We start from the raw sequence: 27620 nt of genomic DNA on the forward strand, positions 1-27620 counted from the left end.
TGCCAACTCACACATCCAAGAAGCCAAATCGCTAGTGTGACAGGTTGCTTCCTTCTTTCCCTCCCACCACTGCATACAATGGTCACTGACTTGAAACTTAGCTGAGGTGAGCAGTCATGCAATCCAAAGAAATTACTCGTCCATCCAGAAGAGATCAAACTCACATCCCAGGAAAACATATAAGCAACACTTTGCTTTCAAGGACTTGGAACGGCAGATTGAAGCTGCAGCAGCATACAAAACTGTAACTAAAAGCCAACTCTACTGACAAAGCATTGCAAAGCTACAGTGAACGAGATTCACATTCCCTTTTCCAGAAAGAAAATGCAGGACATGCATTAATGTTTATAAAAAACTTCCCATTCGTTTAGTTGGCAGGGGCTTGCTTTTAGTCCAAATAACATTCTCCAGAAGTTCCTGGGCTTCTTGTATCCCCTGTCTCACAGCAACACGAAGGAGCATCTCTATATCCCTAGGAGAGGCAGTTACTTAGCATAAAGAAAGAGTAAGCCGAAAGAACCTGCATGTCCAAGTATTTAGGCTAAGGGCCAGGCTAACACCTGTTTAGACTCATTCTAAGAAACCGAGGGAAACACATGCCATTTCATCTGGGTTTCATCATGAGTGTCTTCATAATAAAGTCAAAGCTACCCAAAGAAGCAGTCTTACAACATCAGAATCCAGCTGGATACTTTTGCCCTATTTAGAAAAGTTTTTCTAGCCAAGGCTCTTAGGTAATGTCTGAGACACCCCTCTCTTGCAAGCAAATTCTATACTTTGGTCTGGGAGTGGTAACTGGAGTGAGGCTCCATTCAACCCGCTCATAAGTCAGTTGTAAAACTGCCAACCAGCCGTTGTAAAAGAGAACGTGTTGACTGCACCATTTTGACTCGGCTGCTTCCAACTGGTCATTTCAAATTTCGTTACCAAGTAACGCGTGCAACAAATATCCCTGAGCATTATACCAATTCCCAAGACTCACCCCATCCTTCAGCCTCTCACTGAGACTCCCACTTTCTGAACCTTGTCTACTCCTCAGCCTGAGGTGGATTAAGGGCCAGAGTTGGGGGGAGAGGTTATACACATGAATTGATAATGGAATATATGTCAGTTACATTACTTAAAACAAGCTGAAAGTTCAACGGTTTATTTGGGGGGCCCTATCAAAATGGCTCTGACTCCAAATCGCTGCATAAAAATGTCACAGACTATGAACTATTCAAAAACATTAAGAAAAACTTCTCCAGAGAAAATAATAGTATTTCTCTTGATGACTGTGAGTAATCAAAAGAGGATTAGTCCAATAAACACAAGGAGAATTTGTGCCCCAAACGAGCTTTCCACCTTATATTCATATATGTTCCATTCTGTTTATTAGAAAATGCTATAAGGCTGTAAAGATGGTATGCCAAGAAGCCTTAGAAATTCACAGGAGACTCTTAGGATCATGAAATAACCTGGTCTTTCATCTTGGACTCATGGGCTACCTTAAGAACTTATTCCGTGGGCTCTATGCACGCGTATGAATCTTAGATTCCTTTACTTTGTGACTTTTATCCTAACTCATAGCCATGTAAGTATAATAGATAAAAAGGCAAGAGTGGGAAGTGAACTATATATAAAATGCTTTTGTCTGTCAATTGCAGGTAATATATGGGGGCAGGTTTAGAAGGAATGACATCTCAGCTGGAAGAGAAAAGATAGCTAATTTCATTACCCTACTGCCATGGATCCAGTCATGTTTTTCACTTTTCCTACTGCAAGGTTAAAGGAAGCCTGAGGATGGTCCTGCTGGGAGGCTCGTCTGAAAAAGAAAGGAAAAGAAAAGGGGAGAGTGGAGATGGGGTTGCGGAGGAATGTGCAACAAAAAACAAGGCAACAATCCTGTGAAAATGCATCCCCTTGATCAAACCAAAGGCAGTGCCAACACACATATGTAACCATTACCGGAAACCATTACTTCCGTCTTATACATCTGGACAAATGTTAATAAACCTCTTTCATTAAAAAAAAAATGTCTCTTATTTGAAACAAGTACAGCACTTTTTAAAGCACAGATGTTGTAAGAATATTTAAATCACTTATTTGTTCCAAACCCATTCATCAGCTTTTCCAAATATTAGAATAATTACAATCTTCTCTCCAAAATATATAGGAAATCAAAATATAGGAAGGGACTATCTGGGAATGTTAGGAATTCAGTAACACGTGACCTGATCCTTAAGCACTATTTCCAATTGCCGAAATATAAATGTAATATGCCGGTACTTTCCAATAGAACTTTCTACAAAGATGGAAATGTTCTATGTCTGCACCATTGACTACAGTAGCCATTAGCCATATGTGGCTATTGAATACTTGAAATGTAGATAGTACAACTGAGGAACTGAATTTTTATTTTTAATTCATTTAAATTTAAATGACCACATGTGGCTAGTGGCCATCACATTGGACAGTATAAATTATATAACTGTCTTGTTACTTTGCAGTTCTTTTCATGTTAATTAAAATTAGGAAAAAAAGTCCAAAATACAAGGGAAATGTACAAAAGTCTGCTATCTTTAATGCATAAAAATTTTGAAAAATGAGCAGGAAAATAACAAAATCCAGTAGAAAAGTGGGCAGACTACATGAATAAGCATTTTGCTGGAAAAAAATATTAAAATTACAATAGACATTTAGAAAGGAAAGCTTCACAACTGACAAAAAAGAGAAAAATGTAATGATACACTTTATGTTGTTATTCAAGTTGGCAAAGATTAACAAATGATTAAAAACAATATTCATAAGCCGATGAGCACTTATACTAGAGGGAACCCAGATGATTTTTCAGGATAGTTTGGTAATACATATCAAAAACTTTAGATATGAGGACTGTCTGACCTGATAATTCCATTTTTATTTCTTTACCAAAAAAAAAAAAAGAGAAAAATCACTAGTCAGATGCACAAAAAGATGTACATGAAAGGCTCTTCCCAACAGCAGTTAATGATAGTAAGAAAATAGAAAAAAGGACTAAACATAAAATAGTGACATATTCAAGTAAATTAAGGTATATTATGTACATATTAATTGGAAAAAAGTCTAGAAGAATACTCACCAAAATGTCAAAAGTAGTTTTTACTGTGCTATGGGATACAGGTGATTTGGGGTTTTTTCAATGTTTTCCTCATTAGGCCTAAATTATTTTGTAAGTCGTAAACCATAAAATATATTTTTAAAATATGCTGGGGGAAATCTTGCCTTTGTAATGCTTTCCCCATCCCATTCCTGACAGTGGACTCCATCACTGAAAAATGTAAAGATTTTTCAAATTGGCTTTTAATTGTATGGTCCCATGTAAGGAAGGTCTGGCTTACAAAATGCTGTTTAGGACAACACTTCTAAAACTTTAATGCACATACTAGTCACCCCAGAATCTTGTTATAATGAAGACTCTGCTTCAGTAGGGCTCGGTTATGACGTCAGATGCTGCATTTCTAACAAGTGCCCACCTAGTGATGCCAGTGGTGTGTGTGTGAGGTCTTAGTTTCAGTAGCAAGGGTTTCAGCCAGATACAGTTAAGCACCAACCACGCTTAGCCACTCTAGAACCATGTCATTCCCTTCCTGATTCTCCAAGGTATTTCTTCCGTTGGCAGGTGAACTTGGTCAGAATATCCACTTCAAACTTCGTGTTGAAATGTGTTACTGAAATGGCTTCCTCTACTGGTTCGTGTTTAATGAGGGGTTGGATGGGGAGGGTGGGAGGGAGGGAGATGCAAGAGGGAAGAGAGATGGGAACATATGTATATGTATAGCTGATTCACTTTGTTATAAAGCAGAAAATAACACACCATTGTAAAGCAATTATACTCCAATAAAGATGTTAAAAAAAAAAAAAAACCCCAATGCAGACTTCTAGCGTAGCGGTTTGACCTGGCTACACGTTACAGCTACCTGGGGAGCTTTTCTGCACAGTTCAGTGGATCTGGAGCTAGGCATTAGTATGTTTCAAAAGCTCCCCAGGGGACTTAAATACGTAGCCAAGTTTGTCACTCACTATTCTAGTGGGAAGAAAGAAAGCATCTAAGAAGGATGATCTCATCAATACATGGGCAATGGCAAATCCATAGCTGTGTTCACTTCTCTCTCAGACAACCAAACACTTCTCACGATCATAAGAAACTCAGTACTTTAGCATTACCCTATAGAAACACAGTGCAAGCCATGTGTAATTTTAAATGTCCTGATAGCCACATTGAAAGTTTTCAGAGAAATAAGTAAAATTAACTTAAATAATATATTTTATTTAACCCTATATATCCAACACATTATCATTCAATGCGTAATCAATATAAAGAATTGTTAGTGAGATATCTTACATTCCTTTCTCCATATGAAATCTTGGAAATCCAGTGTGTATTTTTCAAGTACAGCACACCTCCATTCAGACTAACCACATTTCAAGTGCTCAGTGGCCTATGTGGTTAGTCATTGCCACATTGGACAATATCCCTTTAAAGAGTACTATGGCAAAATTCTACTTTTAAATAAATTGAGACTACATGAACCCAAAGCCAGTTCTCTGTACTAAGAGACTTTGGACCTAACTTGTCCTGATTTTCTCCCACCATCTCCATGTAGAATGGAGTTTCTAACATCTCAGAGCCTATTTATTTCCATTCTCTAACCTTTAGAGTGTCAGGTGGAGTGTTCAAGTCTATGTTTCCAAAGTTATTCTTACTTTCTCAAACTGTAAATATAATATGAAATATTTTTCTTTGAGAACTTATCAGGCCAATGTTATACAATCAGAATTATGAAAGCTGCCTGTGGAAAAATTTGCACACTGGATATGAACAAGTTGAATGAAATTTAGGCCAAAAATGGAATAAACAATAGGTAAGATGTATTTCTACTTTTAAATTTCAAATGAATGTGTCTCTTATGATCAAGAGCTCAAATTTTTAATAAACAGGTAATGCTAATACAGAGCACTGTTAATAAAATTATTGATGTTCTGAATCTTGACCTAGAATGGTACATATTCTCCAAGTTAGCTCTTTTAAAGCTAATCTATTGTTTGCTTACATTGTGTAGACTGTTTTTAAATGTATCAAACACATCACCTCCATCACTACTCTTACTTCACCACCAAGCTGAAAAGGAAGAGACGGTACCAAGACTTTAAGAGAGTTTACCTTATTTTTATTCTAGGGAAAAAGCACCCAAATCATAAGGTTTTGTATTTCCATACTTCCTGAAATGACAGGTCTAGAGTTTTGCTTTTGGTAGGTGTTGTCTTTCTTACCTAAACCAATGCATTGCCATCTCTTCATCCTTCACCACACCAGCTCCTGGGTAAACCCAAAAGGTAGCACAGAAAAAAAGGGACTCAGTTAACTGCTTGATGCTAAAATCTTCTATGTACCTAGAGATACATAAATCTAACCAGCAAACCCCTCTCCAACCCCGTCCCCCAGTAGAATAAGCATCAGAGGAACAAAGACGTTACCTTTCAGGTATCTCTGGCCAACAATATGCTGAGCACTGGGGTACCCAAAGTGAGTGTAAAGATGTGCCACGTGGGAATGGAAGCTCTGGGAATACAGTCAGATGTAAAGCAGAGAGATCATGCTTCCCATTATGACCAGGAGCTGGAAAAAAAAAAGAAACAAGAAAAGAAGTGTGGGGATATACTTCAGATATGGTTCGTATGTGGGAGGAATGAGTATATTCTATGAGAAAGGCATTTCAGAATGAGATGTAATTTACTGTCACTAGTCTTTTGTTTTTAGTCATTCTGAAATGTACTTTTTCTGGGTGATGTAATATAACTAGATTAATTAACTAGGATTAGATGCTGACCAATAGGATCTTGCTGTTTATAAAAGGGAAAAAAATGGAGGCAAAAACAAAAGAGGAAGTAGAAAAGAGAATTAGTATGTGTGCTATCTGGGCAGAAATATCGTGGAGGTGGCTAAGATAAGAGGGAGGTTCCTGCCCGGCTCTGCCACAGTCTGGAGAACCCACAGCCCTGGTCTGTTCTTCGGACACTTTCGGCTGCTTCTACAGGAGTAAAAGACCTACGGATGGCACTTTCAGCTTCCCCTCTGAAGAGGTCCAGGGGAGCCGGTGGGCCTCCAGAAGATGAAGGAAGATGAGAACTCACAGTTTGCTAGGGCTGCCATAGCAAAATATGACAAACTGGATGGCTTACACAACAGAAATTAATTTCCTCACAACCTACAGCTAGATTTTCCAGATCAAGGTGTCAGCAGGGTTGGTTTTTTCTAGGCCTTTCTCCTTGACTTATAAATAACTGTCTTCTCCCTGTAACTTCACATCATCTTTCCTTTGTACATCTCTGTGTCCAAATTTCCTCTTCTTATAAGGACACGAGTCATATTGGATTCGGGCCCACCTTAATGACCTTATTTTAACTTAATTACCTCTGTTAAGACCCTGACTCTAAATAGTCACATTCTGAGGCGCTGGGGGTTAAGACATTAACATATGAATTTGATGGGGAGCAAAATCTAGCCCATACCAGTACCCTAGGCTGACAGTCAGAGGATACTTCCTAAAAGAGCTGGTGGTTAGCAGGAGCTTTGACATCAATCTTTCTTTTTTTTTTCCACCGCGCTTCTTGCGGGATCTCAGTAGTTCCCCAACCAGGGATTGAACCCAGGCCACAGCAGTGAAAGCCCGGAATCCTAACAACTAGGCCACCAGGGAACTCCCAACATCCATCTTCTCTAGCAGCTTGAACATGCTGCTCAGTTCTCTTCAAGAAGCCCTTCTAAGTGAGGTCCTTTCCCATCAGAAGCTTGTACTTCAGCAATGCATTGATGCCCAAACAAGTTTACGTTGTCCAACAACCGAATCAGAATGGCCATTACTGTTTCCAGAAATATGGCAAACACCTTCTGAGATGTCAGTTCATGCAGGTGTCAGTGGCACAGAGGGAACTCAGTCATGTGTGGCAGCCTTGAAATGCAGCAAGACCACAAAATGCTCCACAAGCACGGTCAGCTCAGGGGCCCCAGGCTCATCTCTTGGCCACACTCAGCTGGCTTCTAAGGAGGAGCTCAGACTCTGCAAAAAATACAGTGGGACTGACATCTTCCCCTTCAGGTGTGATTCTACTTCTAGGAGAAGATAAAAATGCAGCTTCAAACCTAAAAACCCTATTCTCAAGTGCTGCCATGAAATGTAAAGATCTATTACTTATTCCAAGACCAAGAACTGCACTTAAAAGTAGACTTTGAGGGCTTCCCTGGTGGCGCAGTGGTTGAGAGTCTGCCTGCCAATGCAGGGGACACGGGTTCGTGCCCTGGTCCGAAAAGATCCCACATGCCGCGGAGCGGCTAGGCTCATGAGCCATGGCCACTGAGCCTGCGCGTCTGGAGCCTGTGCTCCGCAATGGGAAAGGCCACAACAGTGAGAGGCCCGCATACACACACAAAAAGAGTAGATTTTGAGGGCTTCCCTGGTGGCGCAGTGGTTAAGAATCCGCCTGCCAATACAGGGGTACACGGGTTCAAGGCCTGGTTCGGGAAGATCCCACATGCTACAGAGCAACTAAGCCCGTGTGCCACAACTACTGAGCCCGTGCGCCACAACTACTGAAGACCACACGCCTAGAGCCTGTGTTTTGCAACAAGAGAAGCCACCACAATGAGAAGCCCACGCACCGCAACGAATAGTAGCCCCTGCTTGCTGCAAGTAGAGAAAGCCCACGCACAGCAGCGAAGACCCAATGCAGCCAAAAATAATAAAATAAATTGGTAAAAAACAAAATAGACTTTGAAATTCAAGTGTTTTAGACAAATCAGTCGGGGATTGAAAACTTGGAGAACAAGAGAAGGGGTTTTGCAGACTTTCATTCAGAATCATTATAAGCACAAAACAAAGATCATTAAATATTTTTAATGGCCATATTGAAGATACAAGAGAGAAGAAAATAATTATCTTAGCATAATCCAATATAGAGAAAACTGTAAGTTATAACTATACTTATAAACATACTTATAAGTCATACATTACTCTAAAAAATTTCCAGGGCTTCCCAGGTGGCGCAGTGGTTGAGAGTCCGCCTGCCGGTGCAGGGGACACGGGTTCGTGCCCCGGTCCGGGAAGATCCCACATGCCGCAGAGCGGCTGGGCCCGTGAGCCATGGCCGCTGAGCCTGCGCGTCCGGAGCCTGTGCTCCGCAACAGGAGAGGCCACAACAGTGAGAGGTCCGCGTACCACAAAAAAAAAAAAAAAATTTCCATAATCTGATTTCAGCTTTGACAACATATCTCTTCCCTCATTAGGGAGTTGTTGGTTATTCATAGCAATGTATGGCAAAGTTTGTTTCAATCTTTGTGCAAGTGTGTGTGAATGTGTATGTGTGTGTGATGGTAGTGGTGTTCTTTGTTACTGAAAATTTGGGGGGAGTTGGCGTGTATGTTGGGAGATATTTTAATTATTTATCCTCTTTTTAGGGCATTCAAAATCATCTCTATTGATTCTGCTTTGTGAACAGATGATCTTTCACATATTTCTATATGTTACAAGTTTTCACAGAAGATGAATGTCTGTATTGAAACTCCTCCAATCCTTTTTGAAATTATTTCATTTATTCAGTATTTATTTGAATGTGTCTGACACTGCTCTAATCACTGTGGATAAAATAGTGAACAAAACAAGCAAAATTCACTGGCCTATTGTAGCTTAAATTATAATTGGGGTGGAAAATGAGGGAACAGACAATAAACTAAATAAGTAAAACATGATGTGTTGGAAGGTAATAAGTGCAATAGAGAAAGAACAGAAGGAGGATAGGAAATGATGAGGCAAGGGCTACAAATTTCAAAAGGGTGGATGAAAATGGCAGGCAAAGGAAAGTAGAAAAGGAATGTGTGGCTGTGGCTCTGTTTAATGAAGTGAAGCCCAGTGACCGTCACAGGATGCCTGGGAAGATCTGAGAGAGCTGTATCAGCAAAAACACTCCCAGGGACAGAGATGGTACAAAATGAAAAGAGGTCATTGGCCCCCCAGTTTTCTACTTTCAGGAGCAGGCTAAGAAAACTACTCATCTGCAAATACATGCTACCTGTCATGAAGAAAGGAAGGATGAATCAGAGAGTGAAACCAAGAGCTAAGAGGGTGGAGCCAGAAGCCTCAGAGGGTGGAGCCAAAAGTCTCAGAGGGTGGAGCCAGAAGCCTCAGAGGGTGGAGCCAGAAGCCTCAGAGGGTGGAGCCAGAAGCCTCAGAGGGTGGTTCCAAGCAGACCTTGGAACCCAATCAAGAAACTTCCCATTTTGCCTGGCTGCACCTCAGACCTGCTGTGGACTGAGAACTCCTTTGTGACTCCCATTTTCCCCCCTTTTTGAACTGAAATGTCCACGGCAGTTTTCCTGTGCCGGTCCCACCATTGCATGTTGGGTGTATGGAGTCAGCTGACTTGTCGCACACAGGTAGAGAGAAACTATATTTAGGGAGTTGTACTTGAGGAGCAGTATGTAGAGAGCCTCATTCACACCTAGGATTTCCAGAGCCGCTGGAAGCTGGGAGAAAAGCATGGAATGGATTCTCCTTCAGAGCCTCCAGAAATAACCAAACCTGCCGATAACTTGATCTCAGACCTCTGGCCTCCAGAGCTGTTGACAGAGTAAGTTTCTGTTGTTTTCAGTCACTCTGTTTGTGGTACTTTGTTACGTAGGAAATAAATACTCCCTCCAAAGCAAAGGTTAGGCAGGCTTACTGTCTGTTATAAAAACTCTGAATTCCCCCAAATCTGAATTCCTCCAAATCCTCAGCTGTAATTCAACCTGCTGCGTGTGGCAGTGTCACCTGACTCTCCTGACCTCACCCTCTGGGAATTGGGACTCCATAAACTGGTGCAAATACTGATACGCTGGCTACTGCTGTTTCTGTAATAAACGGTCCTTTATCTCTGACCCAGCAGTCTAGAGGCTCTGGCCAGCACCCATGAAACTGTGGCAGGCTGATTTGTTAGCTTGTATGCAGGTAAAATCTCAGACTCTATAGTTCTCAACAAGGCTGATAGAACTTACCAATGAATTGGACACGAAGAGTGAGATAAACAGAAGAATCAAGGATAACTCAAGGCTCATGACCTGAGCCAAAGGGTGAATAGTAGTTCTATTTCCTGAGATGGGACAGACTGTGAAGGAAAGATGCGCTTCATTCATTGTATTCTGTGTCCTGATTATACTCTGAACTTACTGAAACCTCCATATAGTTAAATCAGCACCAGTTAAATTAGTTCACTTACCTGTTCTAACACTCAGCTTACATTTCTTTATTTTGTCTTCCAAACATCATGTTTGGACATTTGTTTGTTAAAATTCAATAACAATTTATCTACATTATACTGATTAATAGCTACATCAAAGCTATTAATTCCATTTAAAAAAACAAGGTTTGTCAGCTGTAATTTTCGGGAGCATTGCTGGCTCATAATGATCACTAATTCCTTGTCCTAAGCATTCACAACTCATGTCTTAATACCCCTCTTTCTGATCACTAAATATCACAATCAATAAATCAGAAATTCACTTAAAGTTGCTGTGGGCAAGTGGCTTTGGCTTTTTTACCTTCTTCAGGGTTGTTAGCTGCCAATGAGTTGTGCTGGTTTGAGATCCAGTAAAGACAGATCATGTTACATTCAAAAACTGGGCTATTAAGACTCCAGCTGTAGGAATTCTGTGAATTTTCAAATACCTTGTTGGGATCTCCCTTTCCCGTTCTCACCTTTCCTTCATCTTCCCACCTTTTCTTCCCTGCCTTCCCATCCTTTCCCACCATGAAGAAGTCAGTGAGTCCAGAGTCCAAGCAGGTCCAGGGGTAAGGGGGCAGATAGAAGGAGGCTACTGACTGGTTGGAAAATTGATTACAATGAGAAAACACTGTAGCATTGAGCATATAGGGAAATATATTAAAGATAATGAAAACTACATTTCTTACTTTCCAAGAAGGAATTTAAAACATATAAAGAGCCTGCTGGAAGAATTCCAAGGCATAAGATTAAACTGAAAATTTCAACTTGAATTCAAGTTTAAACACACACACACAGTTAGTTATAATTGTATGCATGTGTATACACACATGTGTATGCATATATACACATAAACTTCTAGCTCTCTTCACTGAAAAGGCCTGGATGCAATGACACCTCAGTAGCAACGATCACACTGAGCACCCAAATTTTTATTTCTAAATATTATTGTCCAAAAGAAACCAGAGGTCCTTTAAGAAATGGCTAATTCCAGGGCTGAAATATGGAATGAACAAAACGTGGCTGGAGCATACTGTCATCCCTAAAAGTAATGTTCAGCAAATGATGGGGACATGTCAAAAGGATAGAGAAGACAGCTTGAGGGAGCTTCCACTGGCCAAATTTGGGACAATTTCTGCATCATAATAAATAATGAGATTATCAGATGTGAAACAACTAAATAAAATTGGAATCCATACTGAAAGAAACAAACAAAAGGCAGAAAGGAAAGCTCTTCCTTACAGTAGAATGTCAACTAATAAATGTAAAAGGAATGATGCAAATAAGGAATCACCATTTGGCAGCCCTCAGTATGATGGCTGATTGAGGTAGGAGTTATGGATGAATACTAAGGCTGATGTGGGAAACTTGATGAGGAACAGGGTATTAGTGTAAAATCTTAGAATCCCTGCATACAAGTGTAAATTGGTTATTAAAGGAAAATTGAGGACATTACAATGGAAATCTGGTAGACACAAACATAAGATCCAAAGGTGGAACATATCAACATTGTGTGACCCTTGATACGAGGCAGTAAGAACACATCATCATTTCTGTGATATTCCTGACGAGAAAGCATGGCTTGTGTCTGGTTATGAAGGAACATCAGACATACTCAGGTTTAGGGTCATCCTGTAGAATAAAAGTCACATATTCTTTACAACTCAGGGTCTTGAGAGATAGTGCAAGACTAAAACTATCCCTAGATTGAAGGAATCTGAAGAGACCTGACCACTAAACATAATGCAATATCCAGGAAAAAATACTAGACCAGAAAGTGAAAAGAAACATTGCTGGGATGGTTGGCAAAATGTGAATGAAGTCTGTGGACTCCCTGGTCATGTTCTATCAATGCTGATTTTCTCACTGGCTGCTTCTGTTGTTACAGTAGCAGAATATTCCAGTTTGGGGGAGGTATAACTGGAGTATTTAGGGGGTGATGAATTTAGGGGGCATCAATTCAAGGGGGGAGAAAGAAAGAGAACAAATGTAGTGAAAAGTTAACTGATCACCCACCCAGATGATGAGAATACAAGAGTTTTCAGTCTATCCTGACGACATTTCTGTAGATCTGAAACTAGTTCAAAAAATATTTTTAACATAAAAACAGTATCACGACTCTTCATATATATATGTATATATACATGGTTTATATATTAATAAACTACATATATATATAGTTTATTAATCTCATCTGTAAGCTTTTTCTGTTATTAGGTGTGTAATTCATTTGGACCCAAAAGATATATAGGCTAACCTATTAAGAACATCTAGGCCATTTCCCATAATCCGCATACCCAAATGGCAATACTGATAAAGAAATAAAAGTCAAATTTATCACTGTCATCTGTAATGTTATGCCATCAGCTCAAAGCAGTGAGTCTATGCCTTTCCCCCAAATAAACCTACAACCATCTTTATTCCTTTCCAATTTTAAGGAGCCTCCATTTTCTTCTTCTAGGCACATTAATGTTATTTTCTTATATTTGCCCTTTACTGATTGATGCTTAAATTTTTCACATGCCCTTCTTTTATCTGTGTTCACAGGCAGAGGCACTATGTAAATATCAATCTTCTGAGAGAATGCTTTATCTTCTTTCTCTTTTGGACCATTTGTTCGTTAAAAAAAATGAGCCAGGGGAGGCTTCCGGGAAGATGGCGGAAGAGTAAGACGCGGAGATCACCTTCCTCCCCACAGATACACCAGAAATACATCTACACGTGGAACAACTCCTACAGAACACCTACTGAACGCTGGCAGAAGACCTCAGACCTCCCAAAACGCAAGAACCCCCCCACATACCTGGGTAGGGCAAAAGAAAAAAGAATAAACAGAGACAAAAGGATAGGGACAGGACCTGCACCAGTGGGAGGGAGCTGTGAAGGAGGAAAAGTTTCCACACACTAGGAGCCCCTTCGCGGGCGGAGACTGCGGGTGGCGGAGGGGGGAAGCTTCGGAGGCGCGGAGGAGAGCGCAGCCACACGGGTGCTGAGGGCAAAGCAGAGAGATTCCTGCACAGAGGATCAGGGCCGACCGGCACTCACCAGCCCGAGAGGCTTGTCTGCTCACCCGCCGCCGCGGGCGGGTCTGGGAGTTGAGGCTCGGGCTTCGGTCGGAGCGCAGGGAGAGGACTGGGGTTGGCGGCGTGAACACAGCCTGCAGGGGGTTAGTGCGCCACGGCTAGCCGGGAGGGAGTCCGGGAAAAAGTCTGGAGCTGCCGAAGAGGCAAGAGACTTTTTCTCCCTCTTTGTTTCCTGGTGCGCGAGGAGAGGGGATTAGAGCGCCGCTTAAAGGAGCTCCAGAGACAGGCGGGAGCCGCGGCTAAAAGCGCGACCCCAGAGACGGCCATGAGACGCTAAGGCTGCTGCTGCCGCCACCAAGAAGCCTGTGTGCGAGCACAGGTCACTCTCCACACCCCCCTTCCGGCAGCCTGTGCAGCCCGCCACTGCCAGGGTCTCGGGATCCAGGGACAACTCACCCGGGAGAACGCACGGCGCGCCTCACGCTGCTGCAACGTCACGCCAGCCTCTGCCGCTGCAGGCCCGCCCCGCGCACGCCGTGCCCCTCCCTCCCCCCCCCCCCCCCCCCGCCTGAGTGCGCCAGAGCCCCCAATCAGCGCCTCCTTTAACCCCGTCCTGTCTGAGCGAAGAACAGACGCCCTCCGGCGACCTACACACAGAGGCGGGGCCAAATCCAAAGCTGAGCCCCTGGGAGCTGTGAGAACAAAGAAGAGAAAGGGAAATCTCTCCGAAAAGCCTCAGGAGCAGCGGATTAAAGCTTCATAATCAACATGAAGTACCCTGCATCTGTGGAATACATGAATAGACAACGAATCATCCCAAATTGAGGAGGTGGACTTTGAGAGCAAGATTTATGATTTTTTCCCCTTTTCCTCTTTTTCTGAGTGTGTATGTTTATGCTCCTGTGTGAGATTTTGTTGTATAGCTTTGCTTCCACCATTTGTCCTAGGGTTGTATCCATCCGTTTTTTTTTAAATTTTTTTCCTCTTAATAATTTTTTTTTATTTTATAACTTTATTATATTTTATCTTACTTTATTTTACTTTATCTTCTTTCTTTTTTCCTTCCTTCCCTCCTTCCTTCCTTCCTTCCTCCTTCCATCCCTCCCTCCCTCCTTTCTTTCTTTCTTTCTACTTCTACTAATTCTTTCTTTCTACTTTTTCTCCCTTTTATTCTGAGCTGTGTGGACGAAAGGCTCTTGGTGCTGCAGCCAGGAGTCAGTGCTGGGCCTCTGAGGTGGGAGAACCAACTTCAGGACACTGGTCCACAAGAGACCTCCCAGCTCCACATAATATCAAACGGTGAAAACCTCCCAGAGATCTCCATCTCAACACCAGCACCCAGCTTCACTCAACGACCAGCAAGCTACAGTGCTGGACATTCTATGCCAAACAACTAGCAAGACAGGAACACAACCCCATCCATTAGCAGAGAGGCTGCCTAAAATCATAATTAATCCACAGACACCCCAGAACACACCACCAGACATGGACCTGCCCACCAGAAAGACAAGATCCAGCCTCATCCACCAGAACACAGGCACTAGTCCCCCCCACCAGGAAGCCTACACAACCCACTGAACCAACCTTAGCCACTGGGGACAGATACCGAAAACAACGGGAACTACGAACCTGCAGCCTGCAAAAAGGAGACCCCAAACACAGTAAGATAAGCAAAATGAGAAGACAGAAAAACACACAGCAGATGAAGGAGCAAGATAAAAACCCACCAGACCTAACAAATGAAGAGGAAATAGGCAGTCTACCTGAAAAAGAATTCAGAATAATGATAGTAAAGATGATCCAAAATCTTGGAAATAGAATAGACAAAATGCAAGAAACATTTAATAAGGACCTAGAAGAACTAAAGATGAAACAAACAACGATGAACAACACAATAAATGAAAGTAAAAATACTCTAGATGGGATCAATAGCAGAATAACTGAGGCAGAAGAACTGATAAGTGACCTGGAAGATAAAATAGTGGAAATAACTACTGCAGAGCAGAATAAAGAAAAAAGAATGAAAAGAACTGAGGACAGTCTCAGAGACTTCTGGGACAACATTAAATGCACCAACATTTGAATTATAGGGGTTCCAGAAGAAGAAGAGAAAAAGAAAGGGACTGAGAAAATAGTTTTAGTTAGAGATTAGAGATTATAGTTGAAAACTTACGTAATATGGGAAAGGAAATAGTTAATCAAGTCCAGGAAGCACAGAGATTCCCATACAGGATAAATCCAAGGAGAAATATGCCAAGACACATATAAATCAAACTGTCAAAAATTAAATACAAAGAAAACATATTAAAAACAGCAAGGGAATAACAACAAATAACACACAAGGGAATCCCCATAAGGTTAACAGCTGATCTTTCAGCAGAAACTCTGCAAGCCAGAAGGGAGTGGCAGGACATATTTAAAGTGATGAAGGAGAAAAACCTGCAACCAAGATTACTCTACCCAGCAAGGATCTCATTCAGATTTGATGAGAAATTGAAACCTTTACAGACAAGCAAAAGCTGAAAGAGTTCAGCACCACCAAACCAGCTTTACAACAACTGCTAAAGGAACTGCTCTAAGCAAGAAACACAAGAGAAGGAAAAGACCTACAATAATGAACCCAAAACAATTAAGAAAATGGGAATAGGAACATACATGTCGATAATTACCTTAAATGTAAATGGACTAAATGCTCCCACCAAAAGACACAGATTGGCTGAAAGGATACAAAAACAAGACCCATATATTTGCTGTATACAAGAGACCCACTTCAGACCTAGAGACACATACAGACTGAAAGTAAGGGGATGGAAAAAGATATTTCATGCAAATGGAAACCAAAAGAAAGCTGGAGTAGCAATTCTCATATCAGACAAAATAGACTTTAAAATAAAGACTGTTACACGAGACAAAGAAGGACACTACATAATGATCAAGGGATCGATCCAAGAAGAAGATATAACAATTATAAATATTTATGTACCCAACATAGGAGCACCTCAATACATAAGGCAAATACTAACAGCCATAAAAGGGGAAATCAACAGTAACACATTCATAGTAGGGGACTTTAACACTCCACTTTTACCAATGGACAGATCATCCAAAATGAAAATAAATAAGGAAACACAAGCTTTAAATGATACATTAAACAAGATGGAACTAATTGATATTTATAGGACATTCCATCCAAAAACAACAGAATACACATTTTTCTCTAGTGCTCATGGAACATTCTCCAGGATAGATCATATCTTGGGTCACAAATCAAGCCTTGGTAAATTTAAGAAAATTGAAATTGTATCAAGTATTTTTTCCGACCACAATGCTATGAGACTAGATATCAATTACAGGAAAAGATCTGTAAAAAATACAAACACATGGAGGCTAAACAATACACTACTTAATAACGAAGTGATCACTGAAGAAATCAAAGAGGAAATTAAAAAATACCTAGAAACAAATGACAATGGAGACACGATGACCCAAAACCTATGGGATGCAGCAAAACCAGTTCTAAGAGGGAAGTTTATAGCAATACAATCCTACCTTAAGAAACAGGAAACATCTTGAATAAACAACCTAACCTTGCACCTAAAGCAATTAGAGAAAGAAGAACAAAAAAACCCCAAAGTTAGCAGAAGGAAAGAAATCATAAAAATCAGATCAGAAATAAATGAAAAAGAAATGATAGGAAAGATCAATAAAAACTAAAAGCTGGTTCTTTGAGAAGATAAACAAAATTGATAAACCATTAGCCAGACTCATCAAGAAAAAGAGGGAGAAGACCCAAATCAATAGAATTAGAAATGAAAAAGTAGAAGTAACAACTGACACTGCAGAAATACAAAAGATCATGAGAGATTACTACAAGCAACTCTATGCCAATAAAATGGACAACCTGGAAGAAATGGACAAATTCTTAGAAATGCACAACCTGCCAAGACTGAATCAGGAAGAAACAGGAAATATGAACAGACCAATCACAAGCACTGAAATTGAAACTGTGATTTAAAATCTTCCGACAAACAAAAGCCCAGGACCAGATGGCTTCACAGGCGAATTCTATCAAACATTTAGAGAAGAGCTAACACCTATCCTTCTCAAACTCTTCCAAAATATAGCAGAGGGAGGAACACTCCCAAACTGATTCTATGAGGCCACCATCACCCTGATACCAAAACCAGACAAAGATGTCACAAAGAAAGAAAACTACAGGCAAATATCACTGATGAACATACATGCAAAAATCCTCAACAAAATACTAGCACACAGAATCCAACAGCATATTAAAAGGATCATACATGGGCTTCCCTGGTGGCGCAGTGGTTGAGAGTCCGCCTGCCGATGCAGGGGACATGGGTTCCTGCCCCGGTCCGGGAAGATCGCACATGCCACGGAGCAGCTGGGCCCGTGAGCCATGGCCTCTGAGCCTGCACGTCCGGAGCCTGTGCTCCGCAACGGGAGAGGCCACAGCAGTGAAAGGCCCGCGTACGGGAAAAAAAAAAAAAAAAAAAAAAAAAAAGTTTAAATGATACACCTTGTGAAATACTTGACTTTTAAATTACTCCTGTTTATAGCTTTAAAAATAAAATTAATTTAAAAGGTAGAAAAAAATGACTGTTTTATCTTCAGAGACTCAAATTTAATTTATAAGTAATGGCAATTGAACATTTCTTCAACCTAGGAAAATAAGTATTGAGGAAGTTCAGACACTTGTGACTTCCTGCTGGCACATACTAAGGGCGTAATAGTTCATAACAAGCAATACCATTAGAATACTTTCTGAGATATGACATTCTCATCTTGAACACCATCACTATGTAACTGTTCCTTCAAATTTGAATGATGTTGCTACAGAGTCCTGTTTATACCCAGCAGCCCACCTGTCGTGCTGCTGTGTGGCCCAGTTTAGATGGAAGTAGGGAATAAAAGAAAGTGTTTCCATCATTTATTGTCATCATAGCTTGTTTGACACAATCATTCCAATTTAATCTCACACTTATAGCAATGACAACTAACACTGCTGCGATTTCGTTTATTATGCTATAAATATCAAAACAAAACTTTGGTATTATAAGAACCATGGATATTTTGATGAGGACTTTCTGCTGTACCATCCTGGGAAGTTTTAAATGGTTGCAAATTATAGATATTTTGGCGACATCATCAATTTTGAAGAGCTTAGAACTCAAAAGAACTATTGCTGAATCATTAATAATTGGTATTTTATACAGACAACATAGTCATATAAATTTATCAGCACTCTACAAAGAGGAAGATGTGTAGATTCTCCTTGTCTTTTTTTTTTTTTTTTTTGCGGTACGCGGGCCTCTCACTGTCGTGGCCTCTCCCATTGCGGAGCACAGGCTCCGGACGCGCAGGCTCGGCGGCCATGGCTCAAGGGCCCAGCCGCCCCGTGGCACGTGGGATCTTCCCGGACCGGGGCAGGAACCCATGTCCCCTGCATCGGCAGGCGGACCCTCAACCACTGTGCCACCAGGGAAGCCCTGTCTTTTTTTATCAGTGTATTTTCAGGTGGCTGGTAATAACTCACCCAAAGCAGATAAGAAAGCTTGGATATAACAACAAAAAACAGAGTAATCTGTTTCTTTTCAAGTCCAGGCCACTCATATCATTCAACCTATACAAGTAAATCACATTCGTTTTACATTTTCATTTGGATTTGGCTGTAATTTCTCAGCAATGAAATAATGAAATAGGGCCCAGTAAGGGAGGACTGTTTCCTAAGAGTCACCTGTTTATCTCATTGCCAGAGGAAAGAACTCTCTCTTGAGGCAGAATCAGGACTACCCCTGGCATATCAGGCAAGTTCTCAGTTATCTGGACTGATAACAGAATTTGTTTTCAGGTCAGAATCAAAGACTTGAGTTTTGTTGTTTCAAGTCAGTGAAAAACTCAGCTTCTTAAGTTTCAACTAAGGGACAGAAAAGAGATTTTAAAATCTTCCATGTAATGTCTCTGGACAATACACAAGATATTTTAACAGTGGTAGCCTCTAGGGAGGAGACTTTGGTGGGTGGAGGTTAGGAGTGATGGGGTAGGAACTTGTGATAATGGGTTAGGGGGCTTCTTCTTACTACATAATTCTTGAATTTTGTACATATTCATATGGTGCAAAAGTTTTTTTAAGCTGATTTTTTTAAATGCTATATGTAAGGGGGTATCTATAGTCTTACAATATTCATATAATTGCTCTTACTCAGATATCAGTATTGCCTAATAACATAGCAATTACAGTAGTTTCTGTTCAAGAATATTCTGTAAAACTGAGTTCTACATTAATATATTCCAACACTTTTTTTCTTATGAATACATCACAGCTTCTCCCTAACGTCCTTTGGTTTCTGGTGTGTGTGTGTGTGTGTGTGTGCGCTCACAGCTCAGAGCTGAATTTTTATGCTCCCTAAAGGTCTTCTAGTTTCATTTCTTTGGGGGAATATCAGGTGTGCAATGTCTATTAGCCATCAACTAAGAGAAAAAAAATGCAGAGAGATAGAGTGGTAGACTTAAAGGGAGCTGTAAGGAGTGATACAAATCGAGACCAGCACATTAATGGGCCTGAAGTTGGATTTCTAGCTGCAATAGATGTCTAAAAATTTGCATGTTTTCATCTATTCATAAGTACATTTTCTTTAGTTTGCCATCGCAAAACTGCTGGCATTTCCCTCTTCCATCACCTCTGCAGCCCCCATCACCTTTATTTACCTGCATTTAAATAATCCACTTTCTAATACCTTAGGGTAAGAGTATGTTAAAATATGAATAAGCTGAGAACACCAATAGCAAGCAAGTTTCATAGTAGATTTTTATTCTTCTTACACAGACTTCCAATTTTTTAAAAGCTCTAAATGTTTGATACCAAATAAATTTTTAAAAGATAAGAACATTAACAGAAATTGATACTAATCCTCCAATTTTCCAGCTAAGTTTGTATCAATTAAACTGTGTTTATATGATTTCTAGCAGCTAACTAAAAAATGGAAAAAAGCAAAGCTAGCTAGCCGGTATCAAATAATTGACTAAATTTTAATGAGTTTGTGTGTGTGTGTGGGGGGGGGTGGTTCTTTATTTGTTTACTGGTTTTTAAATAAATTAACTGGTTAAGTCAGGAAGTCCAAATTTGTGTGCACATTTCAATTTTGAAATTGTTTTGATGCATGTAATCTTGAATCAATCTATCTTCAATATATTTTCCAAGAAAACAAGTATTTCCTCTATAAACTCTTAACTCTGGAGCATTGCGGAAAAACACAGTGTGGTCCCTATTTGATGCAACTATGATTTACAATTAACAGCATTTCGCCCTTTTTTCCTGTTGGGTCTCATGTCCTGGAATTGAGCCCTTACCTCCCATGTATTCCATGAATCCAGAGTGTGCGCCTTGTACTTCTGGGGCAGATTGGCTCCCAAGGCATGTATGTCACTTGCCTGGGATCTTCTTTTCTGCTTTTGAGGCATCAAAGGCTTCATCTTTTTCTTCCCTAGTTGGCGCCTCTGTTCTGTCTGTGTTCACCGGAATGGTTGGTTAGAGGCCTTCTGTTTGTTGTGTTTGGCCCAGTGGACTCTCCAGGGGTCCTTTATTCTTCCCTCCTCCTTCTCTCGATGCCTATTCCCTTTCATCCTCCCATCGGCCCAGCTTCACTGGGTAGCTGGTTTTTCTCTTCTGATTTACGCCTGGGGTAAAGCAGCTGTCTTTTAAAGATAAGAAGCGGAGAACAGAGATATCAAACAGACATGAAGAATAAGCTAGGAAAGACAAAAAGTCTCTTTCCCTAAAAATAGCTTTGTCATTAGCCCTTTTTTATGCTGAGCAGCCAGATTTCTTTCCTCTGGTCCCTCTGTCTGAACAAACCAAGTCAATCGAGCTACCTCACCTGAAGAAAAATAAAACAGAGAAAAGGCTGTTTTTACCAAAGTAATACAATATAAAAGGTGACTAACTTGAATCTTCTTCATTTTTAGTAACTGTTAAAATTATAGCAATATAGTAAAAAGGAAGTGGTTTTGCTCAAAAAGAAACTGTAGGATGAAAAGACGAATCAGAAGAAAATGAACCGTAGGAACTCCAAGGAAAATGGAAAGCAAAGTAAGGTTAAGTTAGAAATCATGAAGCAAATGTAATACATGGTCATATTATATTGGTAAAGTTAACCTGTACATCCGGACCCACAAAGTGGAGGCCACCGCAGGGGCCAGGCCAACATCACAAATCTAAACCTAAGCCAGATTGCACTTAACGGAAAACCTCTGTCAAGAAAACCTAACATAACGCCAATCACCATCTCCCAACTCAGCTTAACTAGCTCACCTTAGAAAACAGGACCCGCTGGCCTTACCAGGAAACCCCTGACCTCCTGTTTCCCAGTTGCTTCTTTTAATCTATGCATGCCTCAGCTTCCTCATTTATAAAATGGGAATACTAGTACTTACTCCTACCACTGTGGACATACAATGAGGAATACATGCATAGGAATAGCAAATGTCCAATAACTATTAATAAAGACAAGTCATAAAATATGGTTCAGGATTCTGAAATTGAATTCTATGCTCTAGTGCGCGCACAAGTAAATGTAACTAAAGCTGGGTTTTAATTCTAAATGCTAACTGACTTTTATGACGATTTCCCCAAATGAAATAGTCATTTTAAAATGAGTAATTTCAAAAGGGCCATCGTACTAATTGCCTAGCTAAGCAACTGACTTTAATTTTCTGGAAATCGGTTTCCTTATCTGAGCCTAAGAGCCGTTCAGCTAAGTTCCTTTCTAATTCTAAATTTTTATTTTATGGTATTTACTATGAAAACTGATACTCTTATTCACTGCTTAATTTGGAATGTCACAAATTAGATGGCATGATGGCATAATTTTAGCCTTTCTAATTTATGAGTATTTTAACTTAGAGGGAAGAGAAAAGAACAAAAAGGCAAGTATGACCAGATTAAGAGGCAAAACCTAAAGGAGGGACTGAGCGGAATCCTGTAGATCTCTGATTCCATTTCTATAGATACAAGATCTCTAAGGCTGCATGCAATTAAATATAAGTCAGAGATTCTAAAACATCATGGTGCATAAAAACCATGTGAGCCTCTTGTATAAAAATACTGATTTCTAGCACCCCATCTCTGGAGACTCAGATTCAGGAAGTCTGAAGGATGAAGCCCTAGAATTTGTATTTATAACAAACACCCCAGGAAATTACTCTGTGGGTAGATCACAATTTGAGAAACACTGTGCTAGATGATATTTCTTATGTCAAAACACAGCTTGATTATTGCATATTAGATCATATAATATAAACTTATTTTTTACTCACTCACAAATAAATACTCATAAGCATTCCACGCTGTTGTAATAGGTAGAACTACTGTCATCTGGGAAATATAAATATGAGTTTCAACTTTGATATAAGTTCTATATTGGGCATGATAAGCAGCAGTTAAAAATAATTTAATGTTTATGCTTCTCTTTGTCCTTAATTACAAAATAGGACTGACCTGACACTCCTTTTTTTTTTTTTTTTTTTTTTTACGCGGTCCTCTCACTGTTGTGGCCTCTCCCGTTGCGGAGCACAGGCTCCGGACGCTCAGGCTCAGCAGCCATGGCTCACCGGCCCAGCCGCTCCGCGGCATGTGGGATCCTCCTGGACCGGGGCACGAACCCGTGTCCCCTGCATCGGCAGGCGGACTCTTAACCACTGCATCACCAGGGAAGTCCTGACACTCGTCTTTATGTGGTAAGAGCCACATTAAACAAAACGTTGAAGACCATATTTCTTCAGCTCATCATCCTTTTCAAGTTTATAAAGTTCTTGAGGGCAGGAACTGCATCTTTTATTTTCTTTTAATGGTCAGCTATTGCTTCTGCCTGCCTAACATTCCTTACCCTTATTTTGGTAACAGAATCCTGATTTTCCTTTGGGAAACCTCTGTTCTTGCATTCTCAGTCCATGTTGTTAGTGGGGAGGAAAGTGGCTCAAGTCGGGGTCCGGCTGAGTACCTGTGACCCACCTAGCAAGTCACAGCATCCCATTCCTCCCTGCCACTGTGATTGGTTCAGGAATTTGTAAGCGATCCATGCCCGGCCAATGGGTCCCAGCCCCAGAACTTCTGCTGAAACCATTGGGAAAGACCGTTCTCTTTTTGAAGCTGCTAATACCTCCAGCTAAACACAACCTGGAGCGATGTTCACCATCACGAAAGAAAGCCTGGCTGAAAATGAAACCCATGCAAAAGAAAACAGAGTCAAGGGTTTGAAAGAGAAAGACATGTCTGATGACATTGTTAATTACACCTAGACTGTTTCCAGTACAAGAGGCTCTCCCTCACTCTCTCTCTCATTCCTAGGCAATTATCTTACAGTTGGAGGTTTTCGACAAATGTTGACCAATTTGTTTTCTAATGAAATAAAAATCCTTAGTCACAGATGACAAGGCAAGGAGGTTGTTCAAATTTATCATTACAATGTTTTGGCGATTCATTCAAAAACAAGTAACACATAACATGTATATAATGACTGAGAGTTTTTTCAATTTAATCAGCAGAGCAACTCCAAACATCTTGTATAACTACTAGACCGTAAAATTAGGCACAGTCTATAAATTATCATTCTTCTTTGTACAATTCACCAAATAATTCCCTTACTTGTTACCAAAAACCATTCAGTTTGAAGAATGAGTCACAACCTTGTTGTCTGGTTCTAGTTTAAAATCTCAGAACTCAGAGCTCTCTGTTCTCTTGCACCTTGCATTCTTGAGATCTGGAAACCATCATTTACCCTCAGTTCCTGCAGCTGTAAAAATCAGCTAGAATAAGAGGTTCACTAAGTAGGTAGATTTGAGATTTTCCTCTTTGTTCACACAGATTGTTTTAAATTAAAAGGATGGCGTCAAGTGAAGGACTCTATTCTTTTAACATGCTGCCACCATGTGGTTGCTTTGCTCATTTACATTCAAATGTTTCAAAGATAACAATGTTTGTTGTTATTCAGCGGCATGCAAAGGAGGAAGCCCCAAGCGAGTAGAATACATTCTTCCCATGAGCTTAGTGCAGAGTACGGCATAAGATAGGTATAATTTGCCAGAGTTGTGTAATATACATGTAGTTTGCCAAAATACAGGATGGAATATGGTAGGAACCTAGAAAGACAGACTAACTGCAAAGGAGACTCAGGCGAGAGTCAACTGTCTTAGACTACAGTCTATTTTAAAAACCTTAAGCCTGTATTTTAATAAAGCTATTTCATAAAAGTTGACAGTAATTGTTTATACTATTAATTCCTTGCAACATCGCAGCAATCATCTCTATTTTAATTCTGAGGTGCTTGAGACCCACAAAGGACTTGCCATATGTCTCAGTAACCTAAAAGCAAAAGTTAGGCTGTGCTCATAATTTGGTATAAAAATACCTTGGACTTGTAGAGCTTTATGCAGTTTATACTACAGTATTGTTTTTTAGTCCTGTGAGATAGATAAGACAGAAGGATTAGAGGAGTTTCCCTTAAACTACTTTCTGACTCTAGTACATTTCTTTACTGCCTTTTGCTTTAAATACAGGTGCTCAGAAAAAGTTGGTCTCATTTGATTGGATGAATCCATATGAAAATACTCGTGAGTTTTGAGATTTTGTATATGATTTCCTATAATCAAAGGAAAATTCAGTAAAATTAGTAAGATTAAGTTCTATTGCAATGTTGTCAAATTGTTTCCAGAATAAGTTTTAGCACCTAAAGCGAATTAGAGAAGTTGTGCTTTTTTAAGTCACACACACAAAAAGTGTTCCTAGTGCTGTATATTTAATTGCCTAGATCATGCCCGCGAATTATTCTTTTAAAATATCACTGCAATGGATTGTATACTGAGAGGTCTCTCAGGCCTGTCCACATTTGGACGTGCCATTATCTCAGACCCATGACCCTTGGCACTACTTTCTCCCCAAATTAGAAGCTAACACAGCCAAAGGAGTCTTTTACAGTCTCCTTTCCTCCTCTCCTAAACACACATTTTTACTAAGATTAGCAACAAGATTGCTATTGGTTGTATCCCTCTCAAAATTCTTATGTTGCGGTCCTCATCTGTAGTACCTCTGAATGTGACCTTATTTGGAGATAGGATCTTTATAGACATAAATACGTTAAAACGAGATCATCCTGATGGGCCCTAATCCAATATGACTGTTGTCCTTGTAAAAATGATAAATTTGGATGCAGAGACACGTACAGAGGAAAGACGATGTGTAGATACCAGGAGATGACAGCCATCTACAAGCCAAGGAGAGAAGCCTGGAACAGATCCTTCCCTCACAGCCCGCAGAAGGAACCAACCCTGCTGACACCTTGACCTTGGACTTCCAGTCTCCTGGAGTGTGAGACATTCAATTTCTGTTGTTTAAGCCACCTAGTCTGTGGTACTTGGTTACAGAAGCTCTAACAAACTAATGCAAGTAGCCTGGGGGAAAGGAATTATATTAACTTTTTTTAAGACCATGTGTATCTTCATGGCTAGCTCTAACTTGATTGTTGTAATTCTAGAAAATAGAAAAACAATAAATCGTTATTTTCATCAAGACAATGTTAGTGTGTTAAATCATTTTTGAGGAACTTCCCTGGTGGCGCAGTGGTTAAGAATCTGCCTGCCAATGCAGGGCACACGGGTTCGATCCCGGGTCTGGGAAGATTCCATATGCCGTGGAGCAAGTAAGCCCTTGAGCCACAACTACTGAGCCCACTGCGTTGCATCTATCGAAGCCTGTGCGCCTAGAGCCCGTGCTCTGCAACAACGAAGCCACCACGATGGGAAGCCCGCGCACCACAGTGAAGAGTAGCCCCTGCTTGCTGCTGCTACTAGAGAAAGCCTGCTCACAGCAATGAAGACCCAACGCGGCCAAAAAATAAATAAATTTTTTTTAAAAATCATTTTGAGAAAAAGTAAGCAGATAGAGACTGTATAATTTTAAAATCCAAGTATTGTAAAGGATTAAAAATCGGTACTTTCGGGCATAAATTTTGGCTTTGGCAGCTCTTTCTTCACCTGTGTCCTCCTATTTCCTGTCCCAGCCGAACTCTGATGAGACTATGTGAAGAGAGGACCAATTATTTTCCTCTTTAGCCCTCAATATTTCAGGCCAAGAGAAGAAACAGAGTATTAGTCTGGATTCTCAAGTGGCAGTCATTTAAAGACCTCTGCCCATGGGACTTCCCTGGAGGTCCAGTGGTTAAGACTCCGCGCTTCCACTGCAGGGGCGCCGGCACAATCCCTGGTCCGGGAACTAAGATCCCACAAGCTGCACGGCATGGCCAAAACAATAAAAAATTAAAAAATAAAGACCTCTGCCCGAAAAAGGAGAAAATTAGTTGAGAACTGCTGATGACCACTGTCAATTGTTTTGGCCATCCGGAATCTAAACACCCTTCCAGTTATGGAACCTCACCATCTTAGGAGCTTGCCTCTGGCTACAGAGGATGAACATGCCTGATACTGGCTTCCATAGCCTCCCTTCAGGTAAGGCATAGACACCACACCCAGGCCGCAGACCACACAGAGCCTAGACTAACTAAATCAGATGCTATGGTTCCAAAGATACAGGGATTGCTCTACATTCATGCTAGAGAAGCCAATATCAGCCACTTCCGTTTTCTGGGGTAAAGGAGCAGCTGTACTAGCAGCAGCCCACGGGGTCTATTATCCGTAGTGATCAAGCCACAAAGGATAGCACTCAACAACTGTGATAGAGTCATGATTCTATAACATGACTCTAACCACTATTCACAGATGAGTAGCCTAGTTAAATGCCTGCCACATGTTCTAGAGCTACTCCATCTGTGTTTAAACCATCCATAGTTTCTGCTGCTTCCAACTAAAATCTCTGACACAAAGACCATTTGAATTTTTAATTTTGACATTTGTATTTTTAAAATAATTAGAATCATCTAATTATTTTTCTTTTTACACAATAAGGCATCACAAAACTGAACTCAGTAAATAGATATACTAAATGTATATTTAAATTCTTATGAATATTTAAGAGAGAGAAGGGACAGAGGTAAATAGGAAAAGGAAGATAGAGAATAAAATGCAGAAGGGAAGATGATCATTAAAAATTTCTTCAGGGCTTCCCTGGTGGCGCAGTGGTTGAGAGTCCGCTTGCCGATGCAGGGGACACAGGTTCGTGCCCTGGTCCGGGAAGATCCCACATGCCGCGGAGCGCCTGGGCCCGTGAGCCACGGCCGCTGAGCCTGCGCATCCGGAGCCTGTGATCCACAGCGGGAGAGGCCACAACGGTGAGAGGCCTGCGTATGGCAAAAAAAA

The 27620-nt window shown here is 40.6% G+C and overlaps 1 protein-coding gene across 1 annotated transcript; it reads right to left on the reverse strand.

The window, feature by feature from the left end:
• Positions 1-345: 345 nt before the first annotated feature.
• On the reverse strand, positions 346-5617 carry LOC137223272 (secretory immunoglobulin A-binding protein EsiB-like). Its single transcript, XM_067734754.1, is given in 4 exon segments — positions 346-472; positions 1718-1804; positions 5293-5338; positions 5497-5617. Coding segments are annotated over 4 exon segments (381 nt in total).
• Between the last annotated feature and the right edge of the window lie 22003 nt (positions 5618-27620).

The sequence above is a fragment of the Pseudorca crassidens genome, chromosome 4 (assembly GCF_039906515.1).
Source record: "Pseudorca crassidens isolate mPseCra1 chromosome 4, mPseCra1.hap1, whole genome shotgun sequence".
Taxonomy (NCBI): domain Eukaryota; kingdom Metazoa; phylum Chordata; class Mammalia; order Artiodactyla; family Delphinidae; genus Pseudorca; species Pseudorca crassidens.